This window comes from Phalacrocorax carbo, chromosome 1, assembly GCF_963921805.1.
Source record: "Phalacrocorax carbo chromosome 1, bPhaCar2.1, whole genome shotgun sequence".
NCBI classification, from domain to species: Eukaryota; Metazoa; Chordata; class Aves; order Suliformes; family Phalacrocoracidae; genus Phalacrocorax; species Phalacrocorax carbo.
In genome coordinates, this window is record NC_087513.1 from 119,545,238 (window position 1) to 119,567,065 (window position 21,828).

At 37.9% G+C, this 21,828-nt stretch overlaps 1 protein-coding gene across 3 annotated transcripts in view; it reads right to left on the minus strand.

The window, feature by feature from the left end:
• Nucleotides 1-19,104, minus strand: part of DSCAM (DS cell adhesion molecule) — a 394,607-nt gene extending 375,503 nt beyond the window's left edge. Inside the window, exons 1-2 of one of the 3 annotated variants that reach the window (XM_064472093.1) lie at nt 19,027-19,103; nt 13,887-14,033 (exon numbers count right to left, since the gene is read on the minus strand). In XM_064472093.1, coding sequence (XP_064328163.1) covers nt 13,887-13,989 — 103 coding nt within the window. In that variant the 5' untranslated portion in view covers nt 13,990-14,033; nt 19,027-19,103. Of the gene's footprint in view, nt 1-13,886; nt 14,034-19,026 lie in introns of those variants that run through there. The other 2 variants (XM_064472101.1, XM_064472090.1) reach the window with 2 other exon arrangements.
• Between the last annotated feature and the right edge of the window lie 2,724 nt (nt 19,105-21,828).

Below are 21,828 nucleotides of genomic sequence, written 5' to 3' on the forward strand. Positions count from 1 at the left end.
TTTTTATGGGCATCTATGAACTCCAGAAGGCAAGAATTCTGAACAGAAGCATTGAAAGATACTCCATAATAACTGTCAAGCAGGAAAGAGATATCAGGCAGAGTATTAGAGAAGGAAGGGCTTAAATTATCATCTAGATTAGAATCTTGATGTGACACAGTGCATCAGCAAAGTACTTCCAAATCCAGGAACCAAACTGCCCAGACACAGGATCATGTATTTCAATGCTCCTCATTTATACACTGGGTTGAATCCAGTACTGACTTGCTACTGTGATGTGTCTGAGGTTAAAAATGCCTGTGTACTTAGCTTAATAGGTTCCCATTAGGGAAATGCGAAAATAGCATTGATTTTATTTAAGGAGAGCATCTCAGATAAATGGTGCAGTTTAATGACTGCACACAAAATTTTTCTGAACTCTGGCAATTTTGTTTCACAGAAGTGTCCTATCTGGAAGTTCTGGAGGACTTTGTTAGCATCTGTATGTTAATTAACCCAAAACATTCACTACTCCTTTTCCCAAAGCAGTTCATGGAGGAAAGGGAAGAATAAGCAGCACATCAAAAAAACACTGCTAAGATTGATAATGGAACTGAGCAATCAAACAAAAGTCATGCAACTTTTTTATCCTAAGATTTTTTTTTCTGTAAAAACACAAGTAATTTTCAAGCAGTTTTCTCTGAAATGAAAACAGGAAAATACTTAATTTTGAAAATATTGAAAAGTTCTGGCTTTTTCTGCATCCCTTACAGACTTTTATTTCTTTGGGGGTTTTGGCTGAAACATGATTTTTTCAATAGGAAGACCTAATTTTTAACCCATGCAAGTACACACTTTCCCTAACAAAATAATTGATAGAAAAAATGTCCAAATAACTCAGGTACACCTTAAATTCTACAAGTCTCCTGCAAAGGACATTAATCATGAGACAGAGAAAAAAAAACTTCCTTGAGACAGAGAGAAAGAAGACATTTCTGATTCTAAATGCAATTTTTAAAAAATTTATTAAAACCACATAACGTGCTGATTATTTGTTTGTTTTTGACAAATTTAGGGCATGTACATTTATGGCCCTATCTTGCTGTGGTTTCCTTACAACAATTTGTTATTACCTATCAGATGTAGTAAGAAAGTGACACAGCAAAGGCAAAACATTTCATCTTCTTTTAGCTGACTACAACTACAAACAATGCTTTGCAAAACCCACCTCTCCCGTTGAGCTTCACCATCTATATCCTTACACAGGGAGCTCCAGGCCAAGGCAACAAGAGCTCTGTAGACACAAATCTGAAGCACTGACTACATGCAGTATTTGTTTTTTTAATGAGAATATAAAGCATTCCCTCCAAATTATCAAGGATTCCTTAACCTCCTTCACATTTAATTCTATACCTTTTCCTATTCCAGTACTTGGGAAGAAACAGAAAGCATGGGTACAAGTAAAAAGGACTTTATTTTAAGAGATCCTGCCTGAGTGTTTGCAGCAGCCTCTATGAGAAACAGATGAAATCTTGAAGGTTCTTTGTTTTTCAGTTTCCCTGTATGTAAAATGAGGGTAATAATAATTCTAATTAACTCAAAGGGGCTTTGGGTTTGTCATAAGAGAAAAGAGATATCAAAATAGGCAGGAATAAAGGTTTCCCTGATTTTCTACCAGACTCAAGATACCCAGTTCCTTTAGCACTTAAAAAAGGATGCACAGAATTACTATCAATAAATAGGCCTCATGCAAGAAAGGAGGACACTCATGAAAGAGCAGGAAAGAAAAATCTAGTGAATAACTTCTTTTTCTTAAATCCCTTTTGAAAATGCACAGAACATCTCACAAAATCTCGATGGGCCGCTGACATTTAGAGGGGTTCTCTTTTTCTCACTCATTCTATAAAAGTGCTGAATGGGTGCTGTGACACAGCACGCGTTATCCTATCACTTCTTATTTATGGGTGTGCTTTTGCTTCCCAGCCCTGAAATTGCTTTTCAGCAAGTCACAAATACCCACTTTGAAAAGAAGATCGGTTTTGCTTCTCTTGTTCTGACTGAATTTTTCTAAGAAAATCCAAGTCTTATTTGTTTTCAGCAGCAAAGATATCAAGATATCCAGCACATTTATGGATTCAAAAAACATTTAAGCAGAACAAGAAGGATTAAGCAGATGATTAAACCCCTTATTTCTCTGGATTTTTCCATTACTTCCACGTTTAAATACAATACAAAGTTAGCATTTGTTTTTTCATGTTTTTCCCCACTATTTTCTTTTTCCTAACCTCTCCCCTCACACTAGCAGCTGCTGCTGTATTCTATTATATTTCAGAATGAATTGAAAAATATTTCATATAAACACATTATAATCTCAAAATATTAAATGTTGTTATGCATACATGTGAAAATTGTTATGCTTATTAAAACTCTTACACTCTTGTGAAATTCCAAATTGAAAATTCATTTTACAGAAATGTTTTGCTTTCAGAACAAATGAGTATTTCTTTGTATAGAATATATCTATATAGTTTTATTGATTTTTAAAAATCTGTATACTATTTTGTACATTTAAAGGCTCAGTTTTACTTACAGTATAGTTGTATATTTCCATATGGTGATTTTTAGAGCTTCAGTTGGTGCTATTTTTTTTAATCTTAGAAATACTTTTTAAGTGTTAGACAAATGTCTTTCTTGTCAGTATTTTAAGAAAAACAGTTATAAATCAGAAGAGAAAATAGAGTACATTGAAGGATTCTCAGTTCTCAGTAAAGACAAAACATTCTTACAGCCACAAAAAAACTAAGTCTAAAAAACAGGGGGAATTTTTTTTCCACTATTATCACTCAGGTATTACCTTGAGGATCAGCTGCAAGAAAAATATCAGGAGAAAAAAAGGTGTTACTTTTGTACGGGTTATATCTCTTTGAAGACTAAAACGGGCATTTACTAAACAATAGTATTTAACTAGATACAGTTGGGCAGAACATTTCACAAAGGGAGAGCAGTAAAAAAATTTCTCTGCCCCTAGAAAATTATAGTCTATTTGTCTCTTTGTTAATTCAAAAATTAAAAAAAAAAAAATCCGCTCTACATCTGAACTCAAATGTATTTTCTAAGTGTGTCAGGAATTTGGTTCTCTGTTTTAATGGAGAAGGGGGAAAAACATTTAGAAATACTAAAAATCCCTAGGCACACAATTGAAAAACAAGAGAGCTGTATGTCAGCTCTGTTTTCCCTGCTGGAATACATAATCCCTGAACAGAGCTTGCCCTGACCTTCCACAAGTAGCAGGGTAATTGTTCTCAGGGATTTTATGACTATCACTATGTGTTTGCAAAGAAAGCCATGGATAAAAGAGGAAAATGAATTTGAATTTGCAGTGAAAGTGAGCATCCAGTACTGGGCTGTTCCCCAACTGGAAGAGAGCCAGACTCGATCCCGGGCAGAGAGCCAAGGAGACATCCTTGCCATAGCGGATGACCAAGTTCTGCAGCTGGAGAGTTAAGCTAGGCACAGAGGAGGGACCTCTGCCTTCAGAGCAGACAAAGATTTAAAGGCGCTGGAACATTAATTTTACCATCCTTCCTCAATACCAGACCCAGAAGCAGGGCAGCAGTAAAACACTCAAGTTTTGCATGGGGAAGCGGTACAGAACAATCCCTCCAGGGCACCGCAACTAAGGATAAATCCTTCTGACGAGGAGGAGACAATGAAACCAAAGCACAGAGCTGAAATCACAAAGATATACACAGGATGCATCTCAACTCATAATTCCTCACAGTCCTCTCAAGCATGTCCCTAGTGTCAAATTATTCCCTCTTGAGCTGCTCTTTTAATTCTGTATGGTTGCACCTGATTGCTGTCCAGCTTCAGAGAGCAAGGTGTGAAATGCTCCTTCTTGATAGTAATGTTAACTGACCACAGCTGCTTGTGAGGCAGAACCGGGAACGAGACCCATGGAGGGGGTTCTGGCCCAGGTTGGGTGAGTTTAGCCCTGTTCAGGTCAGAGCTCATCTCCCAGCCGCACTGCTGCAGAAGAGCTCAGCAAGGATGCCGCTCACCTGAGACGTCAGCAGCACAGGCATGAATTTTTAACTCCTCTGTTCACCAAAGCAGCAGTTGCTTTCGGTCCAATTCATTGCACAAGATGTGCATTCTTAGTTTTAGGCAGAGGTGAACTTCCTGTATTAATTCATATTGAGTGAGCACAACAGTCAGTGAGAAAAGTGGCAGTGCAGAGAGAAAAAAATAAGAGGGATATCTGTGACCCATATTGAATTAGTTACTTTAAAATGAACAGTGAGTATTCCATGAAGGTACCCAAATAAACAGAGAGTGATTCAGATGACTGTAGGTGAACGAAAACTTGCAGGCATAGAAAAGAAAAGGACACAATGAGGTAGGAGAGAATAAGTTGCCGTAGATGTATACCTACATGCTTCATTTCATGCACCCATAATTCTCTCTGGCAGCTGCATGATTAATTCAAAGATTTATTGATTTTTTTTTTTCTTGCTCTATCCTGCTGACCTGCTTTTGTTGACAGGTCTGTGTGGATCACACTCCTCTGCCAGTTGAAAGCATGGCATCATGTCAGTCTCCATGGCCTGCAGTAAACATTTCAACACATTCAACACAAACAGTGTTCAAGTGCATAGTAAAAACATGCAGAACCCATTTCAAACCAAACAAACATGAACTAACAAACTGGTAGGCTATTTTTGCCATGAAAAATATTTGTAATTGCAATTATAATTAATTTTGATGGTGGGAAAGAACATCTAAAAGGTTCAATCTTTCTTCTCCTGTACTCTCATTTTTGTCAGAAATTCTGTAGCTTTAAGTTTTCTAGCAAAACCTAAAGCACTTTTGGTACAGCACCTGTTTGCAAGAAAAATTGTTTAGCCTTTGCATCCCTTCCCTTTCTGCAGCAGGACAGAGCATCTGCCCCTGTGTCACCCCAGTGCAGTTACACAGCTGCAGTTCACCTACCAGATCGCAGGCTTTAAAAAAATTCTAACTAAAAGAGCACCTAGCCTTCATTGTAACCTTCCTCCAATGATAAAACATACATGCTATTAAAATGTGCATTTATAGTTTAGCAACCCAGGTGAAACAACAGGGATACGACACTGATGTCACAGCAAATGAAATAAAGCTCTACCAGATAGGTACTTCCAATTCTTTCTAATAAGTCATGCTTCTAATGAGCTTTTCAATTAAAATTGGACTCCTGATGGAGAAGACAAACCAAATGAGCATCTATATGGCCATCTACAGCCCTAAAAATCTGTAGGTTTATCTACTTAATAGTACCGTACTCCACAATGGCATTTTAGTTTAAATCAGTTACCTGATACAACGCACAACACTGGAAAATACTGGTTTTGTCAGCTGCAGGTATCTCCTTGATGTATTAAAAATAACCCAAAAAATCATGGCTGGTGGCAGTTTTGACATTCTACCCCTCTCAGAGTGCACCTAAACCAGGTACAGAGGCAAAACCTGTACAGTATAAAACATTCTGGGTAGTAAGGCACGCACTCATTAAAAAGAATCTCATGCATCAATTTTGTCCCCTTATATCAAAACTGTCAGAGCTCATTGGCTGTTTGGTCAGGTTAGACAGAGTTTTGATGGGAAACCTCAAGCATACAGTGCTTAACGTGGCCATCTACTTATCCACTGCCATTCAGGAAGGTGACAAGATCACAAGCCACTAGCAGAGTAGATTTATAAGGAAGAAAATGATGCTACGATCACTATTTCAAAAAGTAAAAATGAAAATAATAATAAAATTAGACCTAAAACCAGCACAACAGTTCACCGAAGTACATTCCTGCTCCTAGCCCAGCCCTTTCATAACAAATTTGATGGCAATGAGCACCACTGTCTACAAATCAGATCCCCCAAAATCCTGCATATCAAACCAAAGCAATAAAAATATTGTTTTAAATATTCAAGAAAAAAAAAATATGAACCAAAAACTGCCTGATGAATTATAAACAAAGAGCAAAGACAAAATGGAAAAATGTTGAGTGAAGACCTGTGAAGGTTAGCCGTCAGTCTGCTCTTATTTCACCTTTAATAAAGATCTGGTAAACACCAAGTTAATTAAAATGCAGACCATATTTATTTGAAGGTTTTACAAACCCCACAGAGATTTAATATTACAGGAACTGAGGGGGCTAGAAAAAGCTAGCCAGACGATAAAATGGGATTCACCCCAGGAAAACTGAAAAAATTTCAAGTACATCTGGAGAGAGAATAATGTGACACAGATATTTCCAATGAGAGACTAACTGTGCCACTGAATTCAACCATGCTGAAACAAACCTCTTCATGACTGGCAACATCAATAACAAGGTGGTAAAACAGGACAGTTAGGGAATCAAACTGGATAATGTTATGCATAGTCCAACAGACCCTCAGGCCTGTGAGAGACAAGATAGGAGCCTATATATATGTATGTGTGTGTGTATATATATGCATATATCTGTGTATCTGTATACACACACTCATGGACAGAGAGAGGGAAAGAGAGAAAGTTATATGCTTAAAAAGAAAATCCAAATATTTGAAGCCTTAACATAGAAAGCAGAATTACAACTTCTGTCCCCCCCTCCCTCTCCCCCCCTTCCTCTGCCCTAATTCACAAGAGTGCAAGAAGCAATTCTGAAGGGGACCTGAATTCAGTCAAGGTTTTCATGCACTTTAAATGTGTAAGTAGAGAGAAAAAAAATATTAAAGGGTTGAGAAAAAAAAAATAGAGAAAGAGGATTGGGGGGTTGTTGGGAAGGGTGTTCAGTGAGTAGAGGGAAAGGATCGCTCCAACTGACAGAAATTGAGGGCTGTCCAAAACACAGCAGCAACTGAAGGGAAAAAAATTACAATACACTTGTCTCCTAGACACACTTCATTACTGAAATGCCAAAAACACTGTTACTATTTGTGAACCCCATTAGTATTAAAATTGCTGGATGTAGTGAGACAGGGCAAATTTTGGCCTTCTGCATTTGAAACACCAAGACACCCCACTCAAATACATTGTGAGAGAGGGAGGAGAAAAAACAGCTAACAGTGTTCCAGGCCTTCAGAGCAGCCAAAATGTCCAGTCACACTGAGGAAAATCTGCAGGTTCCCTCTACAGGAAAACAAATCTCTCTAATATTAACACCTCCATTTCACATGCATCTGTCCCTGTGCTGATTAAGTGATGAGAAATCACTTCTTTGCCTACAGTCATATTGCTCACTTTCCTCTGTGCAAACCATGGTTCTTTGGCATGTGGATCGGATACTTTCAATCTTCATCCCTTCAAGTCACCCTAAACACCTGCCTCCCACAAAACTGTTGAAATCCTTGCATCCAAACCTACCGATCCCACAGCTGCAAGTTTAGAATTATTCACCTGATCAAAATACGGCAGTGTAACAGAATAGGAAGCAAACACAGAGCACAGGCTGCAGAGTAGCCAGAGGAAAGGTCGTCCAATGAACAATTTTAAGTATATTGCCTTTCTCAGTTACAATTTTAGTTTACAATGAGTCAGAGTGTGAAAAATGTTTCTACAAGCAGGAAGTGCTATGCTTTTACCACCTCCACTTTCTAGGATTACAAAACACTCTTCTCTTAAAAGAAAAATGTTCTCAGGAAAAATGCAGATAATTAGACATTTCTTAAATAATGTAGTAAATTACTTTTTCATAGATCCCTTCAGAAAATAACCGTGTTGAAAAACAAAGTGAGGAAGTGATATATTGTCTTTAGAGATGGGCAAGTGCACTTTACATGTCTTTAAGAAGCTTAGAAAACACATCACTGTAACAGCAAACCTACAGTCTAACCTGAGCATTGCTGAACATTACATTAGCTTTCCAGGGAGTCAATGAAGTTCAGCAGACGGAGGGGTTTGACTGCTTTATTTTCTGTGTGCTATCACAACTTTGAATAGCAGAATTAAATCTCACTGACATATTTCTGGTAGAAGGTAGTTTACATCCAGAACTTATTTTTTTAATTTATATGTCTTGCTAATATTTAAGCACAAAAAACTGCACTCTTCATCCCACTCCACCTGGAACTGGAAAAAAATCTTGCATATAGGGCATTCAGTGGCATAGGTTAAGCGTCTGCTGAATGCTTGCTGGTTGGCAACCATAATGAAGCCCTGACATCAAACCAAAACAAGAAAGATCATAGCTCATCTCTACTAGACACAGCCTCAATCAAATGGCTGGACTTAATCCCTATGGTCATCAGCAATAATCTAATTCTGAACACAGGACTCTGCACACAGGACCGCTCTCCATAAAGAGAGATTTTTTTCTTTCCCCACTATGTACAAACCTCATGGCTGAAAAAACAGCAATTGCTCTGTGCAAACTGAACTACTGCTGTAATCGCCAAACGCCAGCACAAATGAAAACTGCAGTGCTGTATTTTAGACACCACCACGTGATAACTACTGGTAAACATTGACTGCTTACTGTCAACCGCAGCAGTTCAGAAAAGCCCTTTGTGCAGAAAGAGATCCAAGAACCCCAGGGCCTTTTAAAGACAAGACTTGAGGAACTGTGTGTAAATAAATAATGCAATTAATTACATCAAATGTAGGTCATTGTACATCAGTGACACTTCTCAAGCCATGGTCCAGTGTGTGTAATTTCTGGCCGATGGAAAGTATGCTGGCTGGAAGGCTCATCGGCTGTCATCTGCACGTCAATCATAGCCCTTCAGGGAACTGCGTTCTATTCACGCTTACACACCTTTCCCTCAAAGCTGCTATTCTTTCTCTGCAGATTTAAATATGCCATTATGCACAGTCGTTATTGTCTGTCTCCCTCCTTTTCTACCTTTTTTAAGCAGTCACACTCTATATATAAATCAGACAGATCCTTGCATGGTATGTCATTAGACAAGAAAATGGGAATTCAGAAAGGTCAGGGCATGAACCTATTCATGATCCTGCTCTTGGCATTAAGTTTTTCAGATACATGGAAAAACTTGAAATCCCTCGTAGTTATCATCATCAGGGTAGGAAGCATTCATAACAGAAGTACAACATGTAGTGACAGACCAAATTTAATTCTTCAGCCTTTCTCTTTGTTTCCATCTGCTCTTCCTTCTCCTCTTTTCTGCCTCTTTGCTCATCCCTTACACTGACCTTTATTTTTAATAATCCCTTTCTGCCTTCCTTTCCTTATAACCACACCCATCCTTTGCTCTCTCTGGGACTAATTAACACATGAACTGACTCTGTTCTTTGCTTTCGCCTAGGCAGAGCAGAATCAGCAGTTATTTTGTCTTTACCTTCCCTTCTAGTCCAGCTTCACTGTTCTGCGTGTGAAGAAGAAATACTACGAGGCAAGCACCAATCTGCCGTCTGCCTGGCAGTTGCTCCACAGAGGCAGAAGCACAATCTGCATTGTGGCACTTTTCTATACTATTGTTCCTTGTTTTTATGGCTGTTGTTACAAAAAACAGAGAATACTTTTCTGGACTTTTCGGTCCTGCAGGGCCAAACTGTGAAGAAAAGCAGTAAGGAGGAAAGGAAACTCGACCTTTGAGCAAGCTGTATGCAACTATCTGTCATACAATGTTCTAGGATTATTTAGGCTTTTATGTTTAGTGTCGTCTAATGAAAATGCATAAGAGCTGGTTACTGATACAAGAGAAAACTACACATCATTACGCTACTTCTTATAATTCAAATGAATTTCAGACTCAGTTTCAAGTCAACTGACAGTACACAATTCTTCAGAAAAGAAGGATTTTCAGAAAAGAGATCCTGAAGTTACAGCTGTAGAGCTTGGTACAGCAATAACCTGCACTTTGTGAGTCCCTTAAGATTTCTCAGAGTTACTGTTGGTCTGTTTGTTCAACATCTCAGAAATTTGTATAGGCAAGACACACACCACTGGAAAGTCCAATTGCTTTTACTAACAGATGCAGATGGGCAAATAAGATACACTTTATACATTTGTAGCAGATTGACAACCACAGAAGTCTGCTTCTGTCCTTGTCCATCATGAGAGTTTGTTAACACAGCTGTATCTAGTGGAGATGGCTGAATACTTCGCCTAACAATTGTTCAAAATTGATCTTTCCAGTCTGAAAAGAATTCTGCGTATTTGTTGTTGGAGGTTGGGGTTTTCTACTTTTCCCCAGAATAGATTAATTCAAGTAATTGTTTTTGCCTTGCTTTAAAAAATATTTTTTCCATTACCTGGGCCCCTAGAGGACACCCTGAAAGAGCTTTTTGGTCCCAGATTTGATGTCACATTGAAAGACAAAGTGTAGGAGCAAAACTCTTGTCATTTAGCTGTTCCCCTGACAAACATATGCACACATTTTCAGTCCACAGCTGCCCTTGCACGTGGAAACTTCATAGAATTCAGTATTTCTGGCTCCAGACATGGGCATCTTCCCCTTTATTGAACAGGGAGTCTGACCTATCTGGACACTCCTTGGAAATGCTCTAGCAACATGTCTTAATAGGTTTCAACTCCCAATTACAATAGCCTGGAGGCATGACATAAAATTGCAGCCAGGAAACTGAAGAAGCTTTTGCCCAGCCATATTTATTACACACTTTGATTACTGTGGACATCACTGTGTTCTCTGAGAACTAAGCATACAGACAAAAGCACATATGTCCAGGATAGTATACTGTTGCAAGAACAAAAATAAAAAGAAAAAACACACCTCACTGTCTTAATCAAGGAATATGCCTCTTAAACACTCTTTCTAAAAAGCTTTTTTTTTTTAACATTATAAAAGCAAAAATACTTTGTGGTTTTTTTTTTCTTTGAGATGTTGAATTTACATAAAAAGAGAACTGATATCTAGAACAGTAAGTAACAGCTGAAATAAAGGCTTTTGGTTCATCTACAGATCTCTATTCTAGTAGTCAAAATGGGACTATGAATAGATGGATATATGAAATATTTATTCTAAACTGTACTTAGGGTTTAAGCCTTTCAAAACAAAACAAAACCAACAATGGAAAAAACCAAACCAACCAACCAAACAAAAAAGATCTCCCATTCCCTCCTGTAAGGTGTAAGCTTCCTGGGCTACTTGTGTCTTCTATTTGAAATGGATATATCATCTCAGTGAAAATGTTCTTCTCATCATTTTCCTCTCTCCCCCCCTTCCTTTTGCTCTTTTCTTTTTCTTTCTTTTCAAGTAAACACTACCTAGTTTCCCCACAAAAGCCTTGTCAACTCAAACCATTATAATCATCACTCTGTGAGTGTTTATCTTTTTATATTTTTGGTCTTTCACGGTAGAGGTTTCCCTTCAAGATGGTTCTCATTTTTGCTGATGTCAGTGAGTAACCAATAAATCAGTTGTATTAAGAAACAAAAACAAAACAAATCAGAACTTGATGTTTTCTAATATTAAATGGTGAGATAAAAAGGATACCAACGAATCTGGTCTAGCGCTCAGGGAAAAAAACATGCTAGCATTGCCTGTATAAGGAAGCATATGCATTTCCTCAGAATATTGATCATTAGTAGAAAACAGCTCAATAGTTATGTTATGTCTTGCATCCTATTTATCAGCACTGGCATTCTAAGAAGACAGGCTTGATCAATATCTACCATTTGAGTTCATGGCCAGATTATTGCAAAATTGATTATGGGTAAAACTCAAGGCAATCGTTTTATGAAACACATGTGGGTTCTGGTTTTCAAATGCTCTCACTATTAATACGCAGTTAAAGAGTATAAATGATGAACAAACAAATCTTGCCGTCATTGTGGTTAAGCTGGAACAATGTTTTCCTGCCTCACTTTTGCCCTTGCATGACAGATAGCATCAACTTGTAATCTAACCTGTGATTTCATCTCTGAAACTAAATCTTTTCTGTGATGTGATCCAATATGATAAACTGAGATTTCTAACACCATCATTTTAATGAATTATATTTTATTTCCATTTAGATATTTTAACTGTTGAATTAAGGGATTGTGAGATAATTAGAAACTGTGTTTTAAGTGCTGAAATTTGTAATAGATTTTTAATGACTGTATCCTAGTCAACCACAATCAGAACTTGCATTAAAGAAAAAAAAAAATTTAGGTCCACATAGTGAAATGTTATTACACACTTTTGTCCCCCAAAAGTTTGGGGTTAAAATCAATATAGATTAAGCAGAATGAAATTATCTTAAAATAGCAGCCATGATGGTCTGCAGAAATGCCATACTTTCTTCCCTAAAGGAGGGGATACAGAGGCCAGGGTGCCCTACTCCTGATTCCAGGGTGATGGACAGGATTGAGCCACTCAACACATAGGTACTAGGTTCTAATGCTCAAGTCAAAAAAAGTCAGACTGAGAAGACGCAATCTATATTGACCAAGAAAATATGCATGTTTACTTATAATACAGAATGAATAGACTTAAAAAAGAATCTTAAAGTAGTTAACCGTGCAGGTATACGCATTCTTTTCCTCCAGCCAACGCTCACCCATACAAATGTACATGCATCATATAGTAGCTTATTTTAAGACGAAGCAAAGTAAACACATCCATCCACTGTTGCATTAGGTAATCTTAATCACAGTTTAGGAAAAGCTTATTGGCATATTTAAATACAACTCCGGCCTGACTATATCGGCGAGCCTTACAATTCAGAGATTACAGACCTCTTCATGGAAACACACTCAGTTTCAGTTGCTCAGTGACAAAAATAACATGCCAAAAGCATAACAAGGAAGTGGATTTACCAAGCTTAAACAATGTATCAGTAGTATAGGATAACTGATCATCAATGACGTGGTACTTAAAGATCTACCAAATCCTCAGAAAGCTAATTAAAAAATATTTTTTTAAAAAAAAATAGAACGAGCTTACATAAGGAATCAATAAAACACAGAGAAATAAGATCCACAATATGAGTCATACAGAAACACAGATATTTCCATCAACGCCAAGTTTGTCAGAAAGGAAAGATTATTAATATACTGAGAAGTACAAAAATATTTCCACACACTGTAGGATCATAAACACAAACACATTCTTAAACATACTCTGCAGCACCATTTAATTCAAACTATTTTTTTCCATTCTGCATTATCATGGAAAAACATATTTCAAATTTCTGCACACATAAATCATTTGTATGTGTAACCACAGCTGCACTGTGTGTAATATATAATTTAGATATGTACTATACTGAAAATATTTTTCCTGCATATACTTTCTCCCATGAATTTCTTACAATTTTTATGCTTTAAAACATTGGATATTCTTTGCCTGAATTCCCTGTACTTCCTGAACAATGCCCCACATTTCCTCACTTTTCAGTAAATAGACTAATGCATATATCTGCTTTAGAATAGATTGCTTCACTTCAGTATGTTCAGCTTACAGCACAGTTTACCAGGTGCTTAAGCCTCCAGTGTTACATATGAAGATATTAGAGATTAAAGCATTATGAAAATATAAATATCGATTACATACCTCATTTAAACATAACCAAACAAATTCAGACTCAGGATTTCTTCTAATCCATGAGTAACTTTACTACTGAAAAACAATTACAACCCAACACATGCTTTATGACACTCAGACTTCTGTAGCATGTAGGAGTTCCTTATCAAAGTTAAAACATGAACCCATTGCCACAGCACCAGAAAGCTGGTTTTATGTCTGGTATAAAACAAAAAGCATGTTATTTTCCCCTCAAGCATGCTAGAAAAAGCAAGGCTGTCTAAAACCTTCATGTCACACACAGGCATAGGGATGCAGCAATGCTAATGTGAAATATGTTACTGGAAGGATGACATACCATTCAGCTATAATTGACTCAAAGTAAACATCAGGCATTTGAGGGGAAAAAACCCAGGAACTATAGCTGCCATTGTCAAATGGAAAAGAAAGCCATAACAGCCTACCTGAGACAAGCGAGACTGTGTCTTTCTCCCATGAGACAACAGTGATGTATGCCTCCACAGAGGAGGGGATAATGCACTTGAACACTGCTACATTGCCTCTCATGGCTTTCTGGTCCTCCACACGGACTGTATAGGGTTCCCGTAAAACTGAAGATAGAAGAAGACGTTTTGTTAAACAAGTCATAATCACACATCCCACCCACTTCCTCAGTTAGCCTTGCAAAGTTCCCCCAAGAAGGTTCCTCAGGTTGTGAATTTTTTTGCCTCAGTAAATGATACAGTTTCTCAAGACTGATCATAAATTAATATGAAAACATTCCCAGGTCTTTTCATTTCCTCAAAATCTGCATTTCACCATATTTCTGTGTCCTTCCCCTACCTAATTCTGAGAACAAGGAGAAAGACTTCTGTAAGAACTGCATATTTAGATGGATAAATGGTTATATGTTTTCTGTTACTTGTCTAGTTTCTCATGCCATATTTCCCATCAAAAATTCTTTTCTGCTCCATCAAAGGGTACAACGTACATGCAAGTACTGTATGTGAATTAGACGTCCAGAGGGTAGAAGAGGTCAGTGTCATTTAGGATTTCGAAGAAGTGAGAACCGAAGGAGAAAATCAATAGAGGTAACAGCCAGAGAAAAAGCAAGGTGTCTCAGAAACACAGAGGAATGATAGTAGGTAAGGTAAGAGCTACATTCAATTGGCCAGCACTGAAAAAAAGTAGATTTATGGTAAGAAAACAGAAACTATGATTCAGAGTTGTATCAAAAAACAGCACAGGGGCACTTAGACTCAGGATATGATTTGTCTAGCATCTGGAGGAATTAATTTAATGGACAAAGAGAAAAAAGAACTAGAGAAATCCTTCACACCAAATTAATATTGCTGCAATGAGATGAAGTTCCATTGGGTAGGAGAATGGAGAGAAGGAAAATCCTGGCACTGAAAAAATTCAATGAAGAACGAGTGCTGAAAAATCCTGCAAGCAACAGTCAATGGAGAAGGTGGTAGACAGAGAAGAAACAGATGTTGTCTACTACAGGAAGTAAATGGGTAAGACAGAAAGGACAAGCAGCAATATAGACCTCCATGGGACCAATGCAAAAACAAAATTTTGCACACTGACTCCACGCAGGTCAAGGTACGCAAAAAAAAAAAAAAAAATCACCACAGCCAACATAGTTACATATCTTGGGATGTTGAACAAAGTTGTATATCTTGAAGTGACAAACAGTTTCCAAGAAAACAGGGGTGAATGTGTTGGAAAATGATGTGTGTGTCTGAGGCAAGTATATGGCTGAGGGTAAATGTTATTGGGAAGAACAACCCCAGTGCAGCAGCATAACCAAGTCAGCAATGCTGACCTGCCACGTTACAGTGACATTTCTTGCCTACATATCCTGCCCACAAACATATAACAAGCCTTACCAATCACATTTAACCACATTGATTCTAGACTGAAGAGTCAGTAAATCCTTTGCAGAGTTTACAGAAGTATTTTTATACACAAGGAACATTGGAATTTCTAAGTGTCAGCCCCACTTAGAATGTACTTCAAGAAAAAAAAAGGCAGACTACTGAAACATAACTGCATTTTTCACAAATTCAAACAGCATCAAGTTTTCAGGTCCAGTGCTACCACTGGAAAAAGGAAGACAGAATTTTCCCATCCCAAACAAGACTGTAGCAGTATAACTGTTAGGAACTTCAACCAAAAGTAAATAAATTTAATTATAAATTAAATATCTTTTTGTAAATCAAAACAAATCAATTTTTCTGTGATAAGATAGACTCCACTAGCTTTCTAAAAAAGTCAATGATTTATTTTTAATCAACGGTTAAGATTCTTAACCCTGTTATAAGTGCTGAACTGAAATTGTAAGCACCTTTAATGCAGTGATTTTACCACACTGGCTGCCCTGTGATGAAGCAGCCCCCTAATCTTGTTCTACAGTGGAGGGAATGACACATAGATCATCTTAATGAGGCTGACTTTTGTCTAATGCTCATGCTCCAACCATCATTTACAGAAAAGGCTTGTTTAGCAGCAATAACCTAAAGCACTGGTAAAGGTATGTGTATTTTTTCAGAACAGTTGACCATTTTGAAAATCAGCCCAGCTGATCATTTCAGTAAGAGCAAACACAGAAACCATACATGGGGGACAAACCTGGAAGGAAGTTTCTTCATTTCCTTGCTTAAAAACTTTACATAATTGTGATTTCAGAGGCCCCTCAGTCCTTTCCAGAATGACTTGCTGATTTTTATTTTTTTTTAAATCTCAAGTCCCTGAGTCATGAATTTATGTGAGAAGTCCAGCCTTTATTAAAAAGATATATTCTTCCCTGCCATGACTGCACAGGAAAGCTTGAAGATATGCACCTTTACTCTTATTTGGGACTGGCTTGGAAGAGGATAGGGTTTGGGTGTCTAAGTGTGCCAGTTAGGGGTTTGCGGGGGTTGGGGATGTGTGTTGCATTATATGCAAAATTAGATGCAAAACCACAATCACAGAATCACAGAATCCCAGGTTGGAAGGGACCTCAGGGATCATCTAGTCCAACCTTTCTAGGAAGAGCGCAGTCTAGACAAGACGGCCCAGCACCCTGTCCAGATGACTCTTAAAGGTGTCCAACGTGGCTGAGTCAACCACTTCCCTGGGGAGATTATGCCAATGGGTGACTGTCCTCATGTGAAAAATTTTCCTCGTGTCCAATCGGAATCTCCCCAAGAGCAACTTGTGTCCATTCCCCTTTGTCCTCTCCATGTGACTCCTTGTAAAAAGGGAGTCTCCACTTACTTTGTAGCTACCCCTTAAGTTCTGGTACAATCATTAACTATATTAATTAATTAATGTACATTAAGTACATTACAATCATCTGTGAGCTGGAGCCCTTATACCTGCTACCCGTATTCTCGGGGAAGCAGGTAAATGAGCTTCAGATTTTCTCAAGCTGACTGTGAAAATGGGTTGAGCTATATTAGGCTTTGTATGACTGTGATATGATCGGATGCTCCACTGATTTCTTCTGTATTCCTGGGAAATCCTATTGCTGTTTGAGGGTACTGGAAGGAGGAGGAGATGGAGAAGAAAATAGATTAGAAAATGCTCCCCCGGAAATCATGCTAATTAGGGCCAATCGGGAACTGTGTACAGATTTCACATGAACAGCAACACAAGGTTTATCATCCTAACATAAAATACACTTACTGCTATGCACAGAACACTCTCTCAAAAATTGTATTTTCCTATGACTGGGGGACTACACAAGACTTTGGAAAAGATACTCACTAATAGCTATTATCTGCCATCAGGCACAATGACAGCTCTGACATACAGTATCAATTCATATGAAAGAAGGGGTGGTCTTTAACTTGTTATCCAAACCTCAGATTAACTGAGAAATTGAATCATATCGAGAAATGAATGGATCAGGGGTAAAAGGCAAAAAAGGGAAGGAAAAGGGGTGAAAGGGGCATTTCTGACTTGGCCAAAGAGAGTTGTTAGCTTATGCATCAAGCAGCCACAGCCACATACTGCAAAGCCTTTTTTTCACGTCCTTCTTCCATATGTGAGGTTTATTTCTCAAGTAGAGGAGTAAGACTTCTTTTGGGGTTTTGTGGATAAATGGGTCAATGCTGAGCAACAGATATAGCTGCATCCTGTCATGCATATCATATGCATTAGCAACTAAATAAACACCAGTTCAGAGCCTTAGCTAGCAACATTGCAAGTTGTAGCCTCTTCTACACCACCACATCAGTTTATCTAAGAAAAAGAAAATTGGAAACTAATACTGGAAAAAAATGCTGCCCAAAAGGTGCTCAAAATTGAGATACATTAACAGAACCACAAAGGACAAACGAATATGTTCACTCTAAATATAATTCTGCCAGACAACTTGTCCACAAATCCATTAAAATAAAATAATAATAATTAAAAAAACCAAAAAACAGAACGAGTTCCAAACATAAAGTTGGTTACTCTATATTCTTATGACTCTTTGGATTTCAAACCTTTTTGATCTGTGGACAACTAAACTTTTTCAGAAGAAGCATAGACCATTACAGAAACTCCACATATATGTAACGTGAACTTGCTTCTACTAGTCACTTTTTGTGCAAGAAAACCCACTTTTTTAGACTAAAATTTTAATAAGACACAAGAATTTCAGGGAAACCTGTTTTTTATTCTTGCCTGCTAATTGCCTGCAAACTACAGATCTCTGAATGCTAATTTATCATTAAGATAAAGAGAATACATTCTTTTACTTAAAGAGAGTCACAGACAACTCTACTTACTAACAGTTCACAGTTTTCCCTACATAACTCCTGTGAAGGCATATCTCCAAAGGAAAGATACTTCTGAGAAAAGACTAGCACAGCTCCAGCAACAAAGAGGTTATGAGGATTTGTGCTAGCCAAGAGTCAGCTCCCAGACCAGCTTTTGTTTGTTTGTTTGAATATTTTAATTAACTCAAGTGGGTAGACAAAACCTTCAAAAACTATGCAATTCTGTTTATGTGTTGTAACAAAAGGCCTGATTTTGATCCCACTCTAATTCTCCACTGGCTGACCCAGTCTGCACACAGTCAGTATAGAAAACAGACACAAAGGCATTATGCTAATTTGCATCTTCTAGCTTAAACAGAAAGCGCTGCCTATGGACCAACATCAGTTGCCGAATCATTACACAGGACACAAGTTTCTCTCTCAAAACAAAGCACAGCTGAGTACAAGCAAATGAGAAGGGTTGTGACTAGGTAAGCATTCCACTTTTCTTCTGGCCCCTATACAAAATCCAAAGACTGCATCTTTTTCCCTCACAGCTCTTTAATGAGTAAGCGTGGTCTGATTAATGATTTCATTATCAATTCATTTTTCCTTATACTTGTGCAGAAACTCAACTGATTATGATCTTTGGAAAACTAACTTTTCACCACCAAAATAAATCAAATCAGGGAAAGAATCCACTTTCAGGGAAGAATCCACTATTTTACTTAATATTGTGAAGAGTTCAGAGGTTACATTTCTGCCCAATCTACTTTGATTCACAGTCGCTGATACACTTTGCCTGAAACACCCAACCTCCCTCCCTCCTCAAGCCCATTTGAACCCAATGGAAGACTGTACTTACCAGCCTTAATGTGAACATCCTGACTTCTGATTTTCCCTGAAGGATTTTCAGCTGTGCAATAGTAAGTGTTATCATGGATTAAGTTATTAAAGCTTGAAGGAGGGAAGGGGAAAATTTGGAGAGTGCCATTGGGGTGGACGTGGCGGATCCCTGGGACATCGTAGATCTCCTCGCCCGTTGCTAGGTACCATCTGAGCGTCACAGGGGGGATCCCTGCTGCTGGACAGGGTACCAGTGTCCCTGTGGTGCTAGCAAACACTACCTCTTGCAGAGATGCATTGACAAAATACAGACTGGCGTGTAGATCGTCACTGAAAACTGCAAGACAAAAAAGAAAAAGAACAGACCTTGAAAATCTAAGAGATTTCAGCTAGATACAAAACAATTCGACTGTTACTTGCCACAAAATCAAATGCAATGCCTAGGAAAGGTAATCAAAACATCTGGATCCAAATGCAAGCTTTAATAAAATGTTTCTCATGTTGGAAGAAAATATCACCAGATTAAACACACTAAGTGGTTTACATCCAAAAGTGAAATGGGAAATCCCTTTTGCATTTGCTGATGCAGCATTCTTTGTCAGGCCAGCAAAAATTCAGCAGTAATGAAATTTCCATGAAATTTCTAGCAACTAAAGTTTCTCCTGGAACACAGGCAGTTTCTGTTAGCATTTACACATTTATTTTTACAGTCTTTCCATGGCAAAGTTATTTTTAAAATAATAAAAGAACTGAGCAAACCGTGAAAAAAACCCACATAATTCCTTAACAATAATACATACCTATACTTAATATAGATACAACTTAATAAATTTTATAATTTGGTCAGGACTTTCTAACAAAGATCTATAAACTTAGGTACAAAGTGCGCTTCTGGTAATCTTGGTTCTGCCATCCATGTGACTATAGTCCCCCTTCCAACCTATAGAAAGCAGTTTCTGTTACACTGAAAAAGTCGGTATCAGTCAGAGCACAAGATTAGCCCTCATTCTTCTGAATGCATCTACCATGGGCTATTCAGCTATTACCCAGAGCACGTGAAGGCTCCAGGTGGCTTGAAGGTTCCCCAACTTTTCATTCAAAATGCCTTCTTAAGCCTCTCTGTCTGAGGGCACATTAGCATAAAGCACGATTTTTGTTTTCCAATAAATGGTAGGAGACATTACCGATACCACCACTCTGCTGTACGCTTCATATACTTCTCACTTGTAAAAAACTTACTAATTTTGCCTGACACAAAGAAACTTGCATATTTCACTATATCTTGAACGCAGTAGATTCTGACACGATTTTCTAAAGCAAGTCTGGTAAAGAGTAAGTTTTTGAAAAGGTGACTTAATGCGTCAGGCTCAGGTGAGCATCCATGAGACAAATTTCAAGGTTAGCATTCATTAGCACAAGATGGATGCTACTGTCCTGCAGAAAGAACTTGCAATCCCAACGCTACGTCATAAAGTGCTTTGTCTACTTCTGCCGCCTAGTCTTACAGTAGCCTGGAGCACAAAATGGACTATTTTTTCCTTCTCTCTTTTGACATCTTGAGGAGATATGAGGCGGGAAGCTATTATCTTCTAAATATTATCTTGGTACTGGCCATCAGGAAAGACCACCTCAAAAGAGAGCGGAACTGGCTCTGGGAATCCCTAGAAAGAAAAAAGTAAGAGAGACTCTCCTAAAGCATTAGGAAAAAACGTCTGGCAAGCAGGAGGCAGCCAGATAAATAGGCATTGCAGAGCAGGATGAAAGACATTTGGAGATTCAGAAAGCAGAAATTTCAAGCACTGAAGCCGGTAAGTTCCTGCATATAGATGAGACAGGTGCTAGTACAAAATACAGTCCCTTGCAAGAATCAAATTATTCCTAGTTGGCGCAGCCCTAGGAGAAGTTTGGGTATCTGGAAAGCAAAAACAGGCTTAACAGGACTAAGCACAGGAAGAAGCAGGGCCGAATAAGATGGTGCCATTTTTACATAATCACATTTCTAATTATAGTCGTACTTTGAAGCAGAGAACAGTATTGTTGGTAACATAATAGAGAAATAAAAAAAAAATTTGGCATTGTTCGTCTGCTGTACAAGCTATTCTCTACAAATACAAGTGAAACAATCAACAGGGCATTTTAATTTCCATTGGCCAACAAGACATTCACATAGAAGTAATAAATACAGTTCACATTTGCCAAACTTTATTATGCTGTACTGCTTCTTAACAGACATTCACGTAAAAATGTTAGATTTGCTGGCCAAGAATAAAGAGGTGAATACCAAATTTCAAATGCCATAAAAGTAGAGACTATCAGAAACTGTTTGACACTTCCATAGAATCTAACTTTCTAATCAAAACGCAGCACAGCTGAACTAGAGACTCATACCAGCAGCACATAACAATGAATTTTTCCAGCTGCTTCGTATCCCCTGTAGAAGCTTTCACTACTTTTGACAAACTTTCCATCCATCAGCCTATACAATAGTGCTTCATTTTAAAACAGCATCTGGTACATATTCATCTTAATGGCAGACACAAACACACTAAGATCCCTGGAAAATAACTGCAGTGCTATAACAGAGACACATACACAATGCTGACAATCCAGATGCGTTTTGTGGTGGAAAACAATGTGTAAGCTACTTGGATACATTCAACAACAAAAATGGGATTTTGGAATCTTTTATTAAAAAGATATTTCTCTGCAACGTTCCATAGAATGAGTGTGATTAGCTGAACACCAGAACAAGTGATATATCAAAACCTAATTGAAACTGAGACAAGTCAAAGACGATATGCAATTATATGTTACTTAATGG